This window comes from Rattus norvegicus, chromosome 15 (assembly GCF_036323735.1).
Source record: "Rattus norvegicus strain BN/NHsdMcwi chromosome 15, GRCr8, whole genome shotgun sequence".
Taxonomy (NCBI): Eukaryota; Metazoa; Chordata; class Mammalia; order Rodentia; family Muridae; genus Rattus; species Rattus norvegicus.
Window position 1 is genome coordinate 22,908,283 of NC_086033.1, and position 18,421 is coordinate 22,926,703.

General features: G+C 46.1%; 1 protein-coding gene across 1 annotated transcript in view; it reads right to left on the reverse strand.

The window, feature by feature from the left end:
* The window catches only part of Gch1 (GTP cyclohydrolase 1), a 33,407-nt gene extending 24,277 nt beyond the window's left edge, over positions 1 to 9,130 (reverse strand). The window contains 1 exon segment of the mRNA NM_024356.1: positions 8,688 to 9,130. Coding sequence (NP_077332.1) covers positions 8,688 to 9,003 — 316 coding nt within the window. The 5' untranslated portion in view covers positions 9,004 to 9,130.
* Positions 9,131 to 18,421: the final 9,291 nt, after the last annotated feature.

An 18,421-nucleotide genomic window follows, 5' to 3' on the forward strand; every position in this document is an offset into this window, starting at 1 on the left:
ACTTAGCTTCCCCAGAGTCACATGCCTCCTACTATGCAGTCTTGCCTACACTTAAACATTTTTATTTTGAGGGACGAGAGAGCCTCTCAATCTGATCATAAGTGCAATACGAGAAATGAGAGGCTTACAATAGACTAACTCTTGGGAATAAAATAAACAAAGGCAGGACTGTAGAAGACTATGGCCGTTTCTTCGGCAACTTATCAGAGTCTAAAAAGTCAAGGTGAGGGGCTGGAGAGATGGCTCAGTGGCTAAGAGCACTGACTGCTCTTCCAGAGGTCCTGAGTTCAATTCCCAGCAACCACATGGTGGCTCACAACCATCTGTAATGGGATCTGATGCCCTCTTCTGGTGTGTCTGAAGACAGCTACAGTGTACTCACATACATGAAATAAATAAAATTTTTTTTTTTAAGGAAAGAAAAGAAAAACCATAGAGATGGAGTCAGGCAGGTGGAGAGAGAGATACACAGGAAGTAGAAGGCAGGGACATTCAGTTTGAAGAAAAATTTTTTGAGATGGCCTTAAGGAAGAGTTCCCTAGTATAATGTGAGAATCTTGTTTAAATCGAGATCAGTTAATACAAAGAAGCCTGTGAGAGACCAGTAGCTGCAAGCACCTGCTAGTGACTGGATAACAAGGGGCTGTGATCAACTTCACACTTGAGCACACACTACTGTTTTTCAAATCCTTATGTTCTAGAGATCGGCAGAATGTTTAGCTATGAAATAACACATCAGGGACTCGCTGTAAGCTGATTCAGTGAAGAAAGGTTGTGAGGCAGGGAGGGGCAAAGCAGGACAGAGGTACTGTGCTGACAGTCACCGAGGCTGCATGATGGGGACACGGCTTAGCCTCGTGCACACCAGAACTATTCCGTAACGCTGGGCTGGAGAGGTGGCCCAGCAGAGTACCCCCTGCACTTCCAAAGGACTGGGTTTGGCTCTCAGCACCCACATGGTGGCTCACAACCGCCTGTAACACCAGCACCTTGGCCAGCACCCTCTTTTGGCCTCCATGAACACACACACACACACAGAAAGGGGGTGGGGGTGGGGAAAGAGACATATAAGCACACAAAACACACAAAAAAATAAAAAGATAATAAAAAGATAATTTTTAAACGATCCTAACAAGACAGAGCACTGAATGGTCTGCCCTGAAACAAAGTCAAGTATCCATCAAGTTCATCAGTTAGCTCTCAGGCAAGTGGCTAAAGATTCAAACAGATTGCCCACAAGTCCTCTTTTGTTCTGAAAGTGTTCTACTGTAAAACAAAAGTCTAGTAAATCCTTGGCCTTAATAACGTATAACAAAATCACCAGACGGTTCAGATAATCCCAACTACCTCACTCTAGGTCGTTCCTGAGTGTAACTGCCACAGACCCCGGGGAGAATCTACAGCTGTCAGAAACATCTCCTTTCACATAACATGAAATTAGGAGCCATGGAACCTGGATTCCTAATCCCAAAACCGGTAACTAGAGGTCGGCCCTCTCCTGGTCAGTTTTGGTACTGCAGTCTTACTGAAACACTAAACTCAAGTAGCCAAAGGATGCTGCAAATGCAAACCTGGAGAGATGCCAGGATGTGGAGGAATTTCCAGGGCCAGACCAAGCAAACAGCAGAAAAAAAAAAAAAAAAAAACAAAAGAGAAGAAGAAAGCCAAGTAAATTAGTACAACACTGCCATCGACTGGAAGCCATGTTGCTTGTCAGCCACCATCTGGAGCAAGTCTTCCCTGCGCCTCAGTTCCCTTGTCTACAACATGTCCTATAGGGATATCATAAAGATAAAGCAAAGTGATACCTGTCAAAGTCTCAGGGAGGCCTCAAAGTCAGCGGGCAAAGACATCAAGTGCCCTTCCTAACAGCTCTCTGCACCGTGTGGCTATAGCCACCTTTCTCTTCCCCGTGACTGGTTAATGTCTCTTTTCTCTGAAGGCCCTCCAGGGAGGGCAAAAACCATATCCGGCTTCACCCACTCTGCTCAGTGCTCTGCACAATACCTGGAAAAAACGCCCCCCAAGCCTGGAGGTACAAACCCTTAATCTCAATATTCAAGAGGCAGAGGCTGGTCCGGTCTCTGTGAGTTCCAGGCCAGCCAGGGCTACAGAGAGACCCTGTCTCAAATGAAGATCTGTGCCTCCAATGCTGCAGGTGTAACTCAACAAATTCAGCAGTGTCCCCAGGAGATAAAAGCTAGGACGCTGACCACAGCGAGTGATGGCTTCAAACCAAGGAACATGGACTGAGTTCTACAACCGGAAACTGGGACTCCAGTAGTTTCCGAGGGAGCTAGAGTTTGCTGGTTCATTTTCAGACCTGGCACCCAAGACTGTACAATCCCCATCTTAAATCCCCAGCTGCCGTGTTTTCTTTGGTAGCCTAAGAAACTAGGATCAGTATGGACGCTGTGGTAGTGGTTTGAATGGGAGTGCTTCCCCCGGACCCCCACATAGGCTCATGTTTAAATGCTTGGTCCCCAGTTGCTTGGAACTGGAACCTTTTTGGAAGGATTAGGAGGTGTGGCCTTGTTGGAGAAGGTATGACACTGGGCAGAGGCTTTGAGATTAAGAGGCCATATCAGGCCCAGTCTCTTTCTCAGGGTATCTGTCTGTCTGCCCCCTCCCCCTCCCCCTGACTCCAACCAGAGAATAAGATTTAAAGCTTTCAACTTCTGCCTCTAGCACCCTGCCTGCCTGCCTGCCTGCCTGCCTGCCCGCCCGCCCGCCCGCCTGCCTGCCTGCCTGCCTGCCTGCCCGCCTGCTGCTCTACTCACTGCTGTGATGGTCATGGATTCACCCTCTGAAACTATAAAGCCACCACTTCAATGTCCTTTATAAATTGCCTCTTCACAACAACAGAAAAAGCGTGTTTGTCATTCCAGCATTCCATGCAGTACCTGTACCTCCCCACTCCTGGCTTTTCTCCTCTAGTCTTGACGGCTCTGATCTACAAAACCACTGTAGCGACAGCTTTCTGATTTCCTCTTCATTCACAGAGCTCATTCTGGAAACAAACAAGCTCTATTTAATAACCCACTAACAAAATTAACAGAAATGATTAGTGAGTCAAGATTTAAGTAGTGCCACATGTTTATTCATTGACATTTCAGTCCTTATATGAACTGGTGTGTGTGCGTGTATGTGTGTGTATGTATGTGTGTGTGTGTATGTGTGTGTGTGCGTGTGATCCGTGTGTATCTGTATTTGTATGTGTATCTGTGACTCTCTGTGTATGTATGTGTATGTCTCTGTGTGTGTGTCTGTATGTATGATCTGTATGCATGTATGTGTGTGTACATATCTATGTATTGTATATATCTATCTATGTGACTGTGTACGTATATGTGTGTCTTGTGTCTGTGCATCTGTGCGTCTATGTGTCTGTGTGCGTGTGCATGTGCACATGCATGTGTGTGATGTCAGGTATTCCCCTCAGTTTCTCATCTCTTAAGACAGTCTCTCCACTATGAACTTAGAGCTTACCAGTTTTGCTAGTCTAGGTAGCCAGTAAGCCCCAGGGCTCCTGTCTCTACCTCCTCAGTGCTAAGATAACACAAGTATGCTACCTCACCTTGCTTTCTCATGTGAGTGCTAGGAATCAAACTCGGGTTATTCAGTAAGCACATTATCAACTTAACCATCTCCACAGGCCTTATAATATATATGTTAAAAAACAAGGGCATGAATTTACCTTCCATCCATGATATAGGATGAACTACTTTGAGACTGGAAAGAGGTCAAGAGCATGTAGTATTCTTCTAGAGGACCCACGTTCAGACCCCGGCACTCACAACTGCCTATTAAATATCATTTCTTATCTACCTTCACCCTTTAGCTGTCACTGTTTAGAGTTCAACTGTCTTAGGGTTTTATGGCTGTGAAAAGGCACCATGACCACAGTAACTCCTATCTATAAAGAAAAACATTTCACTGGGGCTGGCTTACGGTTTCGGCAGCTTAGTGTACTATTGTCATTCCAGGAAGCATGGCATCATGCAGGAAAATGTGGTGCTGGAAGAGCCAAGAGTTCTACGTCTGGATGTGCAGGCAGGAGATTGTGCACCACACTGGGCAGAGCTTGAGCATAGGAGACCTCGATGCCTGCCCCATGGTGACACACTTCCTCCAACAAAGGCCATGCCTCTTTTTTTTTTTTTTTCTTTTCTTTTTTTCGGAGCTGGGGACCGAACCCAGGGCCTTGTGCTTGCTAGGCAAGCGCTCTACCACTGAGCTAAATCCCCAACCCCAGGCCATGCCTCTTAATAGCACCATATCTATGGGTCAAGCATTCAAACACAAGTCTATGGAGGGCTACACCTATTCCTACCACCAGCACATTCCACTCCCTGGCCTCCCATAGGCTTGTCACCATAACATAATGCAAAATGTATTTAATCCAACTTTAAAAGTCCCCGTGTTCTCAGTTTCAACAGTATTTAAAAGTCCAAAGTTCAAAGTCTTTTCTGAGATTCATAAAATCTAGTAACTGTAATCCCCTTTTAAAAAAAAAAAATCAGATCACGTATTTCCAGGAGAAAGAAGTGTGCTGCAGTCAACACAACTGAAAGGAATTAGAGATCTAAAGGACATTTTGACATCAGCCATGGAGGTATAGTTTTGAGTGTATCCAACTGGTTTTGGTCTTGCTCTAATCTAGTGTCTCCACACTATGCTCCTCCCTGTAGTTCTGAAATGGTAATTATATCCGCTATACACTAGAAGCATAGAAAGACCCTACCCAGCTAAGCATCCATCTTGTGAAAAGGAATTAAAGAACAGCTTAAGTCAAGGCATGGTAATAAATACCTTCAATACAGGAGCATGCAGATCTTTGAGTTCAAGGTCAGCTTAGTGTACACAACTGGTTCCAGGACAGCCGAATTTAGACAGTAGAGGAAACCATTCAATACAGAAAGCAGCAGAGCTTGGCAGCTTTAGCCACGTTTCTGGCTTTAGAGTCAATGATAGAAGGAGTTATGGAATCACCCCTCCACAACCAAGGAAAGCCACTGAGGCCAGGTGTATGTCAGGGCTGTCCCTGCAAGGAGGCGAAGATGAGGCCACTGTGTGAAAGAAACTCTGAAGGTGGAGTCTAGAGTGCCTCGGAGACCCCAAGTTTAGAGATGCCAGAATCCTAGGATACGTGCCGAGGAGAGCTGCTAGCCCACAAGATACAGCAGTAACAACCAGAGGGAGACTGGTAGGCAGGCAGCCCTGTCACAGATGACCAGAGTCATTCCCATGGAAAGGCAGTTGCTGGAAGGAGAAAGGTGTGACAGGGAGGGAGGTGGGAAAATGACAAACTCCCAGGGGCAAGAAATGAACGGAAAAGCTGGGAGAAGGGAAAACACAGAGAGTATTAAATAACTTGTGCCCTAAGTCAGCAAGGAATTAATAAAGCACCAGACATACAAACAATTTAGATCCCTGGTTGTCCATTAACTCTAAAAAAAAAAAAATCAGACTCTCAAGGGCTGCCTCAGCTCTTACATATAGCATCTGGTGAAGTGGCAGTGCCCACATGTTGGTTCATACATCTAACTCCAGTTCCAAGGGATCTGACGCCTTCCGCTGGCCTCGGAGGGCCCCTGTATCCATGCGATGTGCATACACATAGGAAGGCAAAACACTCATACATGCTAAATAAAAAAAAATTTTTTGAAATTAGGAAATTGTTATCTTTTTTGGAAAAAATAATTTGGTTATTTGTCAACTCAGCATGAATGGGGGAGAGGGTCACAGGCCCTACTCCCTAGGCTCTGTCTCACTTGATGGCTTCTGGGGAGCAACCGTTTCTTTAAGGGGGTGACTCCTAGCAAGTCAAATACAGTCCTGTGGATGGCCACATAACCATGAGTATATAGACACCATAGGTTTCATATATTTAAATTTATAAATATAAATTTGTTTAAAAATAAATACAACATTTAAAAGGCAGAAAGTTGGAAAGGGGAGGGCAGGAAGGGAAGGGAGAGTGGGGGGCAGAAGGATATGAGTAGATAGAAGGGGTGAGGGATGAATCTGATCTAAATACATTGTACGCATGAACGACATTCTTTGTTTGAGACAGGGTTTCTCTGGGTAGCCCAGGCTGTCCTTGGAAATCACTCCCTAGACCAGGCTGGCCTGGAACTCGAGATCCACAAGCCTCTGATGGGATTAAAGCTATGTGCCACTGCTATCTCCACTCTCCACTGGGTATGAATGGAATTCTTGAAGAGTAAAAACATTTAAAATTAAACATTTGGGGCCAGAGAGATGGCTCAGTGGCTAAGAACACCAGGTCCAGAGGACCCAGGTTCAATTCCCAGCACCCATATGGCAGCTCACAACTGCAACTCCAATTCCAGGAGATCCAATCCCTCATGTAGGCATACACAAAGGCAAAATACCAATGCCTATGAAATAGAAAATTACACATTATGTAAAAATTGAATTAAGCATTTACCTTCACTATACTTTATTACATGTGACAAGTTGATCGTAGCCAGTCCACACCTTTCTCTGTCCACATGCTTGTTAGAAAAGTACACTGATTCATCTAGCTGTATTGCAACATGAGGAAGTACCTACTGACTGGTGGCCATACTGCCTAGTTCCCACCATGTATAACCTCCCACTCGGCTTCCTCATTGTGAGGATAAAAGAATAATGCTTAATGTCAAAGCTCAGGGTTAGCCCAGACCATTCAGTTGAGGCAGGCATGGTAGCTCACACCTTCAATCCCTGCCTGCCAGAGGCAGAGGTAGGCAGATCTCCTAGTTCTAGAGTCATCTGGTCTACCTACATACCTGGCATCCGTGCCAGCCAATGCTACGTTTGAAAAACTCAATTGATGGTGACCAAAAATGTTCAGATAAGCAGTGATTTTTGTTGTGGCAGAGCATCTATAAGGTTCTTCCTTTTAACCATTTGTAAAGCATGCACTTCAGTAGCAATCCCAATGCCGTGTAACTTGTCACCTGTCTAGTCCCAGAACATTTCTATCGCTGGAAAAGCAAATTCCATAGCCATTAGGATGCCTCTCACTAGCCCTGTCTTCTCAGCTGTCAGATCTTGTCTCTAGGTCAGTCAGTGGACCTTTTATGAATAAATTGGAATGGAGGATACTTTGGAGCCCTTAGGCTTCTTTAGCTGAATCTCAGCTCCTGAGAAGTAAGCCCATGGCTATCAGCTCTCAAATAGCAGGCTAGAAACTCCTCTGCCTTGGAGTAATGAGACCCGCAGGAGGGAGGGACTCAAGCCGAAGGATGCCATTGAGGGCCACCTTTTGTGTCAAGAGGCAGAATGAACAAGGCTCTGTCAAGATGCTCCTCCTGGCTACATCTGGACGGTCAAACACGCTAACACTCCCAGACACTGAACTCTCAGAAAAACCACAGTGATTGCTCTCCCGCCTTTGCATTCTCAAACTCTGCTTTTGAGGTTCAAACTTTCACCATCAAATCTATGTAAAACAGTGAAATCCAGACTCAGAACTAGATCTGAGTCCACTTCCTCGAATTATTAGGAAGTAGTTTCGTTTCCTTTGGGGCCCCGCCCTTCTCAGGCTCTGATCTCCCACCCTTCCTTTGAGGTGGGGGAAGGCTGGGCAGAAATAATGTTCTTTCAAGGACGGGTTCTCAGTCTCTCAATGCCTTCAGGAAGATGACAGGAACAGACAGGATTACCACCTTTCAAAACAGTACCACCTTTCAAAACAGTACCTTTGTTTCCGTTTTTTTTGTTTGTTTGTTTGTTTTTGGGTTTTTTTTTTTTTTTGAGTAGTGGTGGAGGCAAAGAAACATGTCACAGAGATGCCCAGACGTAAACTGGAAATAAGGCCGCTGAACTCAGCCAAAGGAACCAGAAGCTTCTCCTTTTAAAATAAAAGCCAACACTGCTTTACCAAATAGGCAGCAAGGCCCTCGTCATTTTCCACTTCCTCTTCACCCAGCCTCTGTACCCACAACTCCTCATCACTGACTGGAAAAGACTTGCTGCCAGCAGGCTCGGACACGGCTGATTTTAGAGGGGGGAGGGGGCACGCAAGCATGGAATCCCGGGTCCAGAGAGCAGCAACCCTCGGAGTAGCAGCAGGTGATCCCTTTATTTCTTTTGGGGGAATAAAGCAGTAAAGACTTTCAGCAATTCTAGCTCAAGAAAGTCCACACCTCAAACTGTGTGTAAATCTGAATCCAGAATTATGTCAAATTTTGGTCGAGTCCTAAACTTGAATTAATCAGATGGGAATTCCAACTCTCCGAAGAAGTCCTCCGCCCCATTACGAGTAACTAACTTTACCAGGCTTACTGGGTGTAACGGAAACCTGGCTTCACCCAAAAAGCGCCTTCAACCAGTGTCCACCGGATCCTTAACGTGGGGAAGGTGGGTGCTGCACGTGCCTCATCGCACCCTGGGCGCGGGGGTGAGAGGGTCCCACATTCCCTCCCACCCGGGAGTTCACTGTCAGTGGCTATGCACTCGCAGGTCACCCTCCCCAGAGCCCTGAGTGCCAGCCACACGACCCAGGAAGGGCCCTCGCCTCGGCCAGGTGGAGGCTCCGGGGCCACAGAAGAGGCTGGGACGTGACAGCTCGGCTCGGTGCGCCAAAAGTGAAGCAACTCGGGAAAGTTCCCGGAGCTGCCCCTGCTTCCTGAACCAGCCTCCCGCGCCTCACACACCCCGGCGCACGTACCGACCTGAGATGGTCTCCTGGTATCCCTTGGTGAAGAACTGCATGGCGGTGGCCGCCCTCCAGGGCGTCTTGAGCAGCCCCTGCCGCTGGGGGTCCTCGCCTAGCGAGCGCAGGATGGACGAGTAAGCGGCCGCCAGGTTGGGGAGGTTCAGCTCGTTATCCTCCTCGCTGCGGGGCCGCCCTGCCTTCCAGGCGTCGGCTGGCTGTGCGCCCTTGGCCTCGGGCGGCCGGGACTTCTCGGCAGGTCGGCTGGCCCCGGGCCGCGGCAGCTCCCGCTCGGGGAACCCATTGGTGCACCTTACACCCCGCGGCTTCTCCATGGACCCGGCGCGATTGCTCCCGAGACACCCTAAGGTGCTACCAAGCGCTGCGGCTCGGCTTAGCCGGCGGCCGTGACCTGTGGCTGTCACCGGGACAGGAGTTCAGCACCGAATGAGGTTCGAAGTCTAGGGCAAGCCGCCAGCTGGGGAGCCCCGCCGCGCCTCTCTTTTTATGGCGGGGCGACTCTGCCGGCACCGCGAGGCGTTCTCATTGGCCCGAGCCTCTTGCGTCAAGGCGCTCGCCCCTCCCCTCCGCCCCGCCCTCCTGGAGGGCCCCTAAACCCCGCAGTTGCACAAGACAACCCTCAGGTTGGACCCCCTCGGTTTATGAAGGGAAGGACAGAGTCTGCAAAAAGATAAGAATCCGGGGAGCTAGAACCTCCAAGATAGAGACACCCGTTCCCCCTCACTTTCCACGGGGAAAAGGGGGCGTGTTCGCAAAAAAAAAAAAAAAATGTGGTCTAGTTGCCCTGAGAAAGATGAGCTAACAGGTGACCTTGCTGGGGCAGGCAGGGTGGAGCAAGTAAACTGGTGATAAGCAGCCTTAAGCTCCTTTAAAAATATTTTTTTTTCTTTTTAGGGTCTCCCCCCACCGCCGAGGTCACAAGTAACCCCATTTCTGCTTTCCTTCTCCTCTCTGAAAACCTTCCCGTATAACTCCTCCCTCCTTGCTCTCTTTCAAATTCACAGTCTCTGGGTTTTTTTTTTTTTTTTTTTTTTTTGGTTTTTTGTTTGTTTGTTTGTTTTTTGGTTCTTTTTTTTTTTTCGGAGCTGGGGACCGAACCCAGGGCCTTGCACTTCCTAGGCAAGTGCTCTACCACAGAGCTAAATCCCCAACCCCACAGTCTCTGTTTTTAATAGTCGTTATATATGTATGTGTGTTTCTAAGTATGTAAATACAACCCGCTCAGGATGTATAATGTCACTTGTGTGTTTATGTTTTCAGGGCTAACCTAGTATTGGTGTTCTCTTTCCTGGGGAAGACTACCCCAGTCTAAGCATTCCTTGGTCACCCGTGGATCTTTGTCTAGGGTTAGACCTCATGAGTCATTGTTCCATTCACCCCCCCCCAACCCCACCCCATCCATATATACACCTGATTGGAGTCATTCTTTTGTTGCGTTTTGTTTTACTTTTTGAGACAAAGTCTCGTGGGACAGCTCCGTCTGGCCTGGAATTCACTACGTTGACCACCAGGAAGGCCTTTGATTCAAGGGATCTGCCTGCCTCATACTTCCAAACAATGGGATTAAAAGCATCTGCCCTGGGGTTGGGGATTTAGCTCAGTGGTAGAGCGCTTGCCTAGCAAGCGCAAGGCCCTGGGTTCGGTCCCCAGCTCCGAAAAAAAGAAAAGGAAAAAAAAAAAAAAAGCATCTGCCCTGCCCCCCCCTCTCTCTCTCCCCCTCCCTCCCTCCCTCCCTCCCCCCTCTCTCTCCCTCGCTCCCTCCCCCTCCCTCCCTCCCCCCCCTCTCTCTCATGCTTTTAAGGCTAGAGAGGTTGTGACTTGAAATGTGTTCAATTGCTTAAAATGTATACAACACGCCTGCCCCTCTAAGAAAACCCTCTGGCCTCTATCAAATTACAGTAAATGGCACTCACGGGGGTCCCCTATGCCTAGGAAGATAATAATCTTTGTAAGCTGCCAGATCTCTGCTCTGTGGTTTTTAACCTGCCCTGACCTTATCTTTCACAACATCTAGGGGAAGTTTGTTTTCTTTCATTACCTCGAATTTGGTGATCAGTAAGAGGACTAGGGCAGCTAGCTACACCCTCTAGCCAGACAGCATGTACTATGTCAAGAACTGACACTAACCACTGACAAGAGTGGGGCTGCTTGGGTAATGGCTCAGCAGTTAAGAGCGCCTGCCACTCCTCCCAGGACTTCAGTCCAGCTCCCAGCACCCTCATCTGGCAGTTCACGACCACTTGTAACTCCAACTCCAAGATATCCAATCCCTCTGACTTCTACGGGTGCTTGTAATCACATGCACAAACCCCCACACAGACACACACATAATTTTAAAAAGAATAATAACAATACTTGAGCTGGGCGTTGGTGGCACACGCCTTTAATCCCAGCACTGGGGAATCAGAGGCATATGAATCTCTTTGAGTTCAAGGCCAGCCTTCTCTCCAGAGTTCCAGGACAGCCCCAACTATGCAAAGAAGCCCTGTCTTGAAAACCCATAAACAAACAAAGAAGCAAACAATTTTAAAAGAATAGATGAGGGATTGGAGAGATGGTTCAGTGGTCAACAGCACTGGCTGCTCTTCCAGAAGACCCAGGTTCAATTCCCAGCACCCACATGGCAGCTCAGAACTATCTATAACTCCAGTTGCAGGGGACCCCGACACCCTCACACAGACATACATGCAGACAAGACACCAATTAACATAAAGTAAAAATAAATTTCAAAAAAAGAATAAATGAAGAAATGGGCATCTGTGTTTTTAAGATTTGAGTAACTGGGGGTTGGGGATTTAGCTCAGTGGTAGAGCGCTTGCCTAGCAAGCGGAAGGCCCTGGGTTCGGTCCCCAGCTCCGAAAAAAAGAAAAAAAGAAAAAGAAAAAGAAAAAAGAAAAAAAAAAAGATTTGAGTAACTGAAAATCATCTTCTCACCAGCAATTAGGATTAGTTGTGAGTCCTTTGGCCACAAACCTTCAGACATGAGTAGGCAGTCAGTCACCAGTTAGTATTCACCCATCTCCTGTATAATCTGCCCCCCAACTCAGCTTTCCTAAAGATGTTTCTTCTTCTTCTTCTTCTTCTTCTTCTTCTTCTTCTTCTTCTTCTTCTTCTTCTTCTTCTTCTTCTTCTTCTTCTTCTTCTTCTTCTTCTTCCTCTCCTTCTCCTTCTTCTTTCTTCTTCTTCTTGTGTGTGTGTTTGTTTGTTTGTTAGGACAGGGTTTCTCTGTGTAGCCCTGGTGTTCACTGTAGATCAGGTGGGCCTGGAACTCAGAGATCTGCCTGCCTCTGCCTCCCAGATGCTGGGGTTCAAGGGGTGTGCCACCACCGCCCAGCCTAAAACTGTTTCTTTAGATCGGAGATTCCCTTCTTCTTGCCATCAGATATTCTTACTGATTAGCTTCCTGCCTGCAGGAAGCCTCCTGCTAGCTAACATTTGTGGTAGCCAGAACTTTGACCCTGAGAAAATTGATTAGCAAGTGAAAAAAGTGTTTTCATTTAAAGCCCATTTGTGTTTTGTGGGGAAATAGGAGGTTGATCCAATTTTAAGTTCAAAGATTCACTCCCTAGGAGTTGGGACAAACTGAAATAAATGTTATTGATCAACTGGGCTTCTGGCTGTCCTGGAACTCTATAAACCAGACTGCCCTTGTAGTCAGAGGTCCACCTACCTCTGCCTCCCAAGTGCTCAGACTTAAAGGCTTGGTGACTCAAATGGTCTCGTAAGCAGTAACACGTGCTTTGATTTGATTATTTTCTTTGAGATTGGGGGAGTGGAGCTTGTTTTTCACAGGGAAGGGATTATGTCATAATTCCAAAGGTGGATTTTTATCAAGCAATCAAATTAGTGTCTTCTTTGCTTCAGAGAGTATCTTATGCTGATTCTCTGACCTACAAGTAGATGTTAGTAAGCTTGAGGTCGGGTGAAGCAAAAGATAAGTCCCTGAGATTGTTTTGTATTAATAAGGTCTCTTACTGTAAATTGTAATTCATATTTATCGGATGTCTATCTATTCCAAATAAACATTCTGGGGAAAAAACATGAACATTGCTTAATCTCAGAGTCACCCTCAGTCTGAAATGGGAGAAATGAGACTGGGATGTACCTCAGCTGGTAGTGTGCCTTCCTAGCACATGCGCAGAACTGCCTGAATCTGACATGTTGTCACAAGCCTATCATCCCATCACTCGGGAAGTGAATGCAGTAGGTCAGGGGTTCAAGGTCATCTTCAGCTACCTAGAGATTTAGAGTCTAATTTGGCTCAGGGAGACCCTGACTAAATAAACAAACAAAACGGGAAGAAATGTAAAGCACTTGCCTAGCACGATTGAGCCCTCTGCTTCATCCTGAACACTGCCAAAATATACGTATACATCTGTTAGTGATGTACAAGAAATATGCATGTCAGTGGGCTTTTTTAAAGCTAATTATTATATTATTGGATATATATATATATATATATATATATATATCCAATAGAGAATTACATAAATAAAAAAAAAATGACCATCGGGCTGGAGAGATGGCTCAGTGGTTAAGAGCACTGACTGCTCTTCCAGAGGTCCTGAGTTCAAATCCCAGCCACCACATGGTGACTCACAACCATCTGTAATGAGATCTGATGCCCTCTTCTGGTGTGTGTGAAGACAGCAACAGTGTACTGTGTACTTACATAGAATAAATAAATAAATACGTAAAAAGAAAAATGACCATCAAAGCAGTGTGTGCGGTGTGTGTAAATAAAGGATAAGAAATATGTGTGTCAGTGGGTTTGTGAAAAAGCTAATTATTGAAGATAGATAGATAGATGATAGATAGATAGATAGATAATCTCAGATAGCAAACTACGTAAATCGAGAAATGACCATTAGACTGTTACAAGCATAGCTGTAAGCAGTATTCGAAGGACAGTTCATGCTTAACAGGTAAAAACAAAGGTACAGGGGGAGGTGTGTGTCTGTGTGTGTGCTCGCACGAGCATGATTTATAATCCTGTGAACCATGTGCACTCACGCATGGAGAGCAGAGATCAACATCAGACAGCAGCTGCTTCTCTCTTTCTCCATCCTGTTCTCTGGAAACCGAGTCTCTCACTGAACCTAGGGGCTTGCAGATCTGACTAATCTGGCTGACCAGTGAATTCTAACAATCCTCCTGTCTCCACTCCCTCGATTCTGGGATTACAGCTATGTACTCCCACACTTGGCTTTGTTTATGGCTCCTGGGGATCTGAACTCATGTCCTCGTGGTTGCACAGCAAACATCTTACCAAACACCGAGAGACTTCTCAGTCCTGGGGCTTTAAGTGTATGCTGTTTAAGTGAAGGAAATAGATATGCTTGCAATAATAATAAAAATAAAAAAGAATGTTTTAGGGTTAATAATCTTGTTCCTTCTTTTTTTTTTTTTTCTTTTCTTTTTTTCAGAGCTGGGGACCAAACCCAGGGCCTTGTGCTTGCTAGGCAAGTGCTCTACCACTGAGCTAAATCCCCAACCCCTTGTTCCTTCTTTTTAAAAACAAACGTAAACATTAACTAATAGCTGATTCCTTACAGAGAGCTCCTAATGACATTTCTGTTTTGATGCCCCTGATGTCACCAATTCTCAGCACAGAGTCTCGGGATTTGTGCTATGTGATGTCAAATAAGGCATCAAAGGCCTGGGGTGTGGGTAGGGGAAGCCTGAGTAAACCTCTGGTTTCTCTTGCTTTCACAGGCCAGGTAGTTAAGCAGTACCCTAGCCTTTCTAAGGAGAGTGTCTGTGCTATGGTTCGAATACAAAATAGCCTCACTGGCTCATGTACTGAATGTTCAGTCCCCCGCTGGTGGCGCTGTATTGAGAGGAAGCAGGTCACTGGGGCTGAGAGGAAGCAGGTCACTGGGGTCGTCTTTCATCCCACAATGCCTTGTTCCAGGAGCTTCTTTGTCTCTCTCTTCCTCTGTTTCCTGACAGCCACGAAGTGAAGATTGCCACGTGCCACACACTCTCAGGTGCCTGGAGAAGTAATGGACTTGTCCGCCACAGAAACAGCTCTTGCTTCCAACGAACAAGAGAAGATCTATTCCAGAGCCGAAAATGAATGACCATGGCCTGAGAACACAGATTTAGGTATTCCCCAAATACCATGATTTAATGAAGTAGTAATCTCATGAAGCTTCCTTTTAAGATTTATTTATTTTATTTATTTTATGTATGTCGCTGTCTTCAGACACACCAAAAGAGGGCATCAGACCCCATTACAGATGGTTGTGAGCCACCACGTAGTTGCTGGGAAATGAACTCAGGACCTTGGGAAGAGCATCCAATCTCCCCAGCCCCCCTCATGAAGTTTTAATAGAAACTCAATAAAGAAGGTCATAAGTCAACCCATTTTTAAAATCCTTTGATGGATGCACTGAATGGGCAGGTTTTGGTAAGTTGGGGGGCTTGCCCATCCCCCACACATGCTATCTGACTGCATTCTTATTTCTTGGGTTGGTGAGAAACTAATGTTGTCGAACACTGCAGAGAAGTCAAGATAAAGAAGGGTAATAAATGTCTATTAAGAGGGATAAGTAAGGGTTGGGGATTTAGCTCAGCGGTAGAGCGCTTGCCTAGCAGGCTCAAGGCCCTGGGTTCGATCCCCAGCTCCGGAAAAAACTAAAAAAAAAAAAAAAAAAAAAAAGAGGGATAAGTAGATGGCACAGGATAACTGGCTGTGGACTTGGAACAAGTTCCCCTGAGTCAGCCTCGCAGAAGTCTCAGCATAAGGGGCAGTTCTTACCAGGTACTTTCATTCACAGACTGAACCGCCCAAGAGCATGAACAAAATCAGTCTTCCCCCCCTTCCCTTGTTCTCTCCAGTATTTTCTCAGATCAGCGCAAAGTCCGATGTATGAGACGTGTGGTGAATAAGCTCCAGACGACAGAGTAGATTTTTCAGGAGCTTAGAAGAAGTTCAGAGTGGTTAAAACCACCAATATGTCACCTGCCCATGGCCGGGGATGGCCCCTCAACCAAGAACACTGATGCCACTCTTTCTGAGCATGAATTCTATGAAGAACTATGCAGTTTGATTTGTACGGGGAGCACCAGTCATTTCAGGCATACTAACCTCCTACCATACCCCACAACTCAGTCCAATGGGCACCCTTATCCTCAGGGAGGAGGATTTGAGGCCTGAGGCTCCAGCCATTCATATTCAACACCTCCTGTATAAACTCTCCAAAATTGGGCATTTCAATGGTTGGCATACGGTTAGATTTCCCAAGCAACTTAAAGACACGGGAGGCAGAAAAGACGCTGGAGACTGATATCAACAGACTGGACAATTCGTTTCAAACAGTGAAGGACAGACACTCTCCCACAGGGAAGATGTATCTGTAAAAGGGGTGGGGGACACTTGGAGTTTTTTTTTTTTTTTTTTTTTTTGGTTCTTTTTTTCGGAGCTGGGGACCGAACCCAGGGCCTTGCGCTTCCTAGGCAAGCGCTCTACCACTGAGCTAAATCCCCAACCCCGACACTTGGAGTTTTTATAGGAGGCTTGGAGAGTACAACTGCTGGGGCTATGTACAAGCCTGCCGTTTCTTCTTCCTCAGATTCATCAAGACGGGCTACCTTGGGAGACAGGCTGACCTACCAATAGCTGTTTGAGCATGGTCAGCTCTACCCTCATAAGAATTCTACTTCTAGGGGTTGGGGATTTAGCTCAGTGGTAGAGCGCTTGCCTAGCAACCGCAAGGCCCTGGGTTCGGTCCCCAGCTCCGGAAAAAAAAAAAAAAAAAAAAAAAGAATTCTACTTCTACAACATTCTGTCACATACACAGGCAAAGCACCGTTTGGTAACAGCAGTGCCGTTCTGCCAGCGCCCGAAGGCGATGCAAAGAAGGAAGAGTGGAAATCACCAGTATTACGTAAACAGTTTAGTAGCAGAATGTAAACCATCGGCAGGGCTGGTTTTAAGTAGTGATGGGAGAAAAGGGAGGCATAGACTAAATGAGAAAGGTGTGTCCTACAGAACTCATTAGCAGAGACAACTCAGCACCAACCTGTAAGCATTTACGAATAGGAATTGTCATGACACCATATTTCTACCCCAATTAGAGGTCCAGTAGCAGTACCCAGTCTAGCAATTTCTTCCTTCCAAAAGTCCGAGGACCTTCTTTAATCCTATTGTTTCTAGGGCATGTGTCATAAAAGGAGGTAGACAATAGAGGTGCTTGGTGTCAAAGACTGACCAGACTAGGGAGACAGCCTAGTCACTTGCCAAGGGCAGCAGGTGAAGTGGCCTTAGATATTTAGTAACACTGATTAGAAATGTCTTGAGATAAACTTGATAAAGGTCCTATGTTTGAAAGTTAAGCTCTTGGGGAGGGTCTGGGTCTTGGTGGAAAGGTCCTGTTTTGGCTAGTTTTATGTCAATTCAACACAAACTAGAGTCATTTGGGGAAGAGGAAACTCAATGGAGAAAATGTCCCATCGGATTGGCCTGTGCTGCCTTTTCTTGATTAAGGATTAATGTATGAGAGCCCTTAAGGGTAGTGCTACCCCTGGCAAGTGGTTCTGAGTTCTATGAGAGAACAGGTTGAGCAAGTCACGAGGAGTAAACCAATATGCAGCATCTCTCCATGGTCTCCGTTTCGGTTCCTGCCTCCATGATCCTTCCTTGACTTCCCTCAATGTGGATGATGGGCTACAAGCTGTGAGGTGAAATCAACCCTTTCCTCCCTCCCCTCCACCCCCACCCCCGTGGATTTCATGGTGTTTCATCACAGCAATACAAATCCTAAGGTAAACACACAGGGTAGGTGTCCTTATTTCAACCCTGACACACTAGAAGCATGACCGTGGAGTCAACAGTATCCTAAAACGCTGGGGATCCGCCGATATGGGAGGAATTCAACTGAAGCCATCTTCTCTTTCGAAAAGGAATGGAGCGACTTTGGGGAAGAAATCGAGAGAAAATGAAGACACTCAGTTAATGGAAGGGAAGACTCATGGACTCCATACTGAATCAGAAGGCTAAAGGCCAATCACCAGAGAAGAGGAGCCATACTCCAAAGCATTGCTTGTTCCAGGGGAGGTACTTGGACATCGCAGATGGATGGATACCTATCTGTGACCACCATCTGACAGTGAGTCCATACACATCCAATCTGTATATTCCCTCTGGCTTCCTCCTGATCTGTCAATTAGACAGTGGCTGTTTGTGGAGAAGTTCTGGTTTACCCAGAATGGAAGATTTGTTTTCTAGTCAACAAATGCTTTCAAGCGGTAATTTAACTGTCAATGGGGAAAAAAATAAATGAAAAGGTGCTGCAGAATTTTTAGCGGTTCTTGGAAGCTCTCTTGCTGTTGAATGAATCTTCCCCCAGTTGCCTGGGGAACTGCATTTTAATGTCACACATCAAGCAGTTCTTCCTTGAATATAATTGCAGTCTATCTGATGCCTTGTTTAAAGCTGTTCAAATGTTTGGCTTCTGCTAACTATTTTTTGGCACCACTCATGACAGCTGATGGATCTGAAGTAAATTTAATACATTTTTTCCCCTAGATCCCACTAACTTGTTGAATCATCAGAGGAAGAAACTTCTATACATTGAAAATATCTTTATTACTGGGTGAACCACGGAAGACCCATAGAAATCTGTGATAAGTCAATAGCTTCTGTAGAAAAGCAGCTCAGTGGCCAACCTAGCTGCGTCTCATTAGGGAATGCAGAGCAAGGAGACCAAGCTGTGAACCAACTGGAGC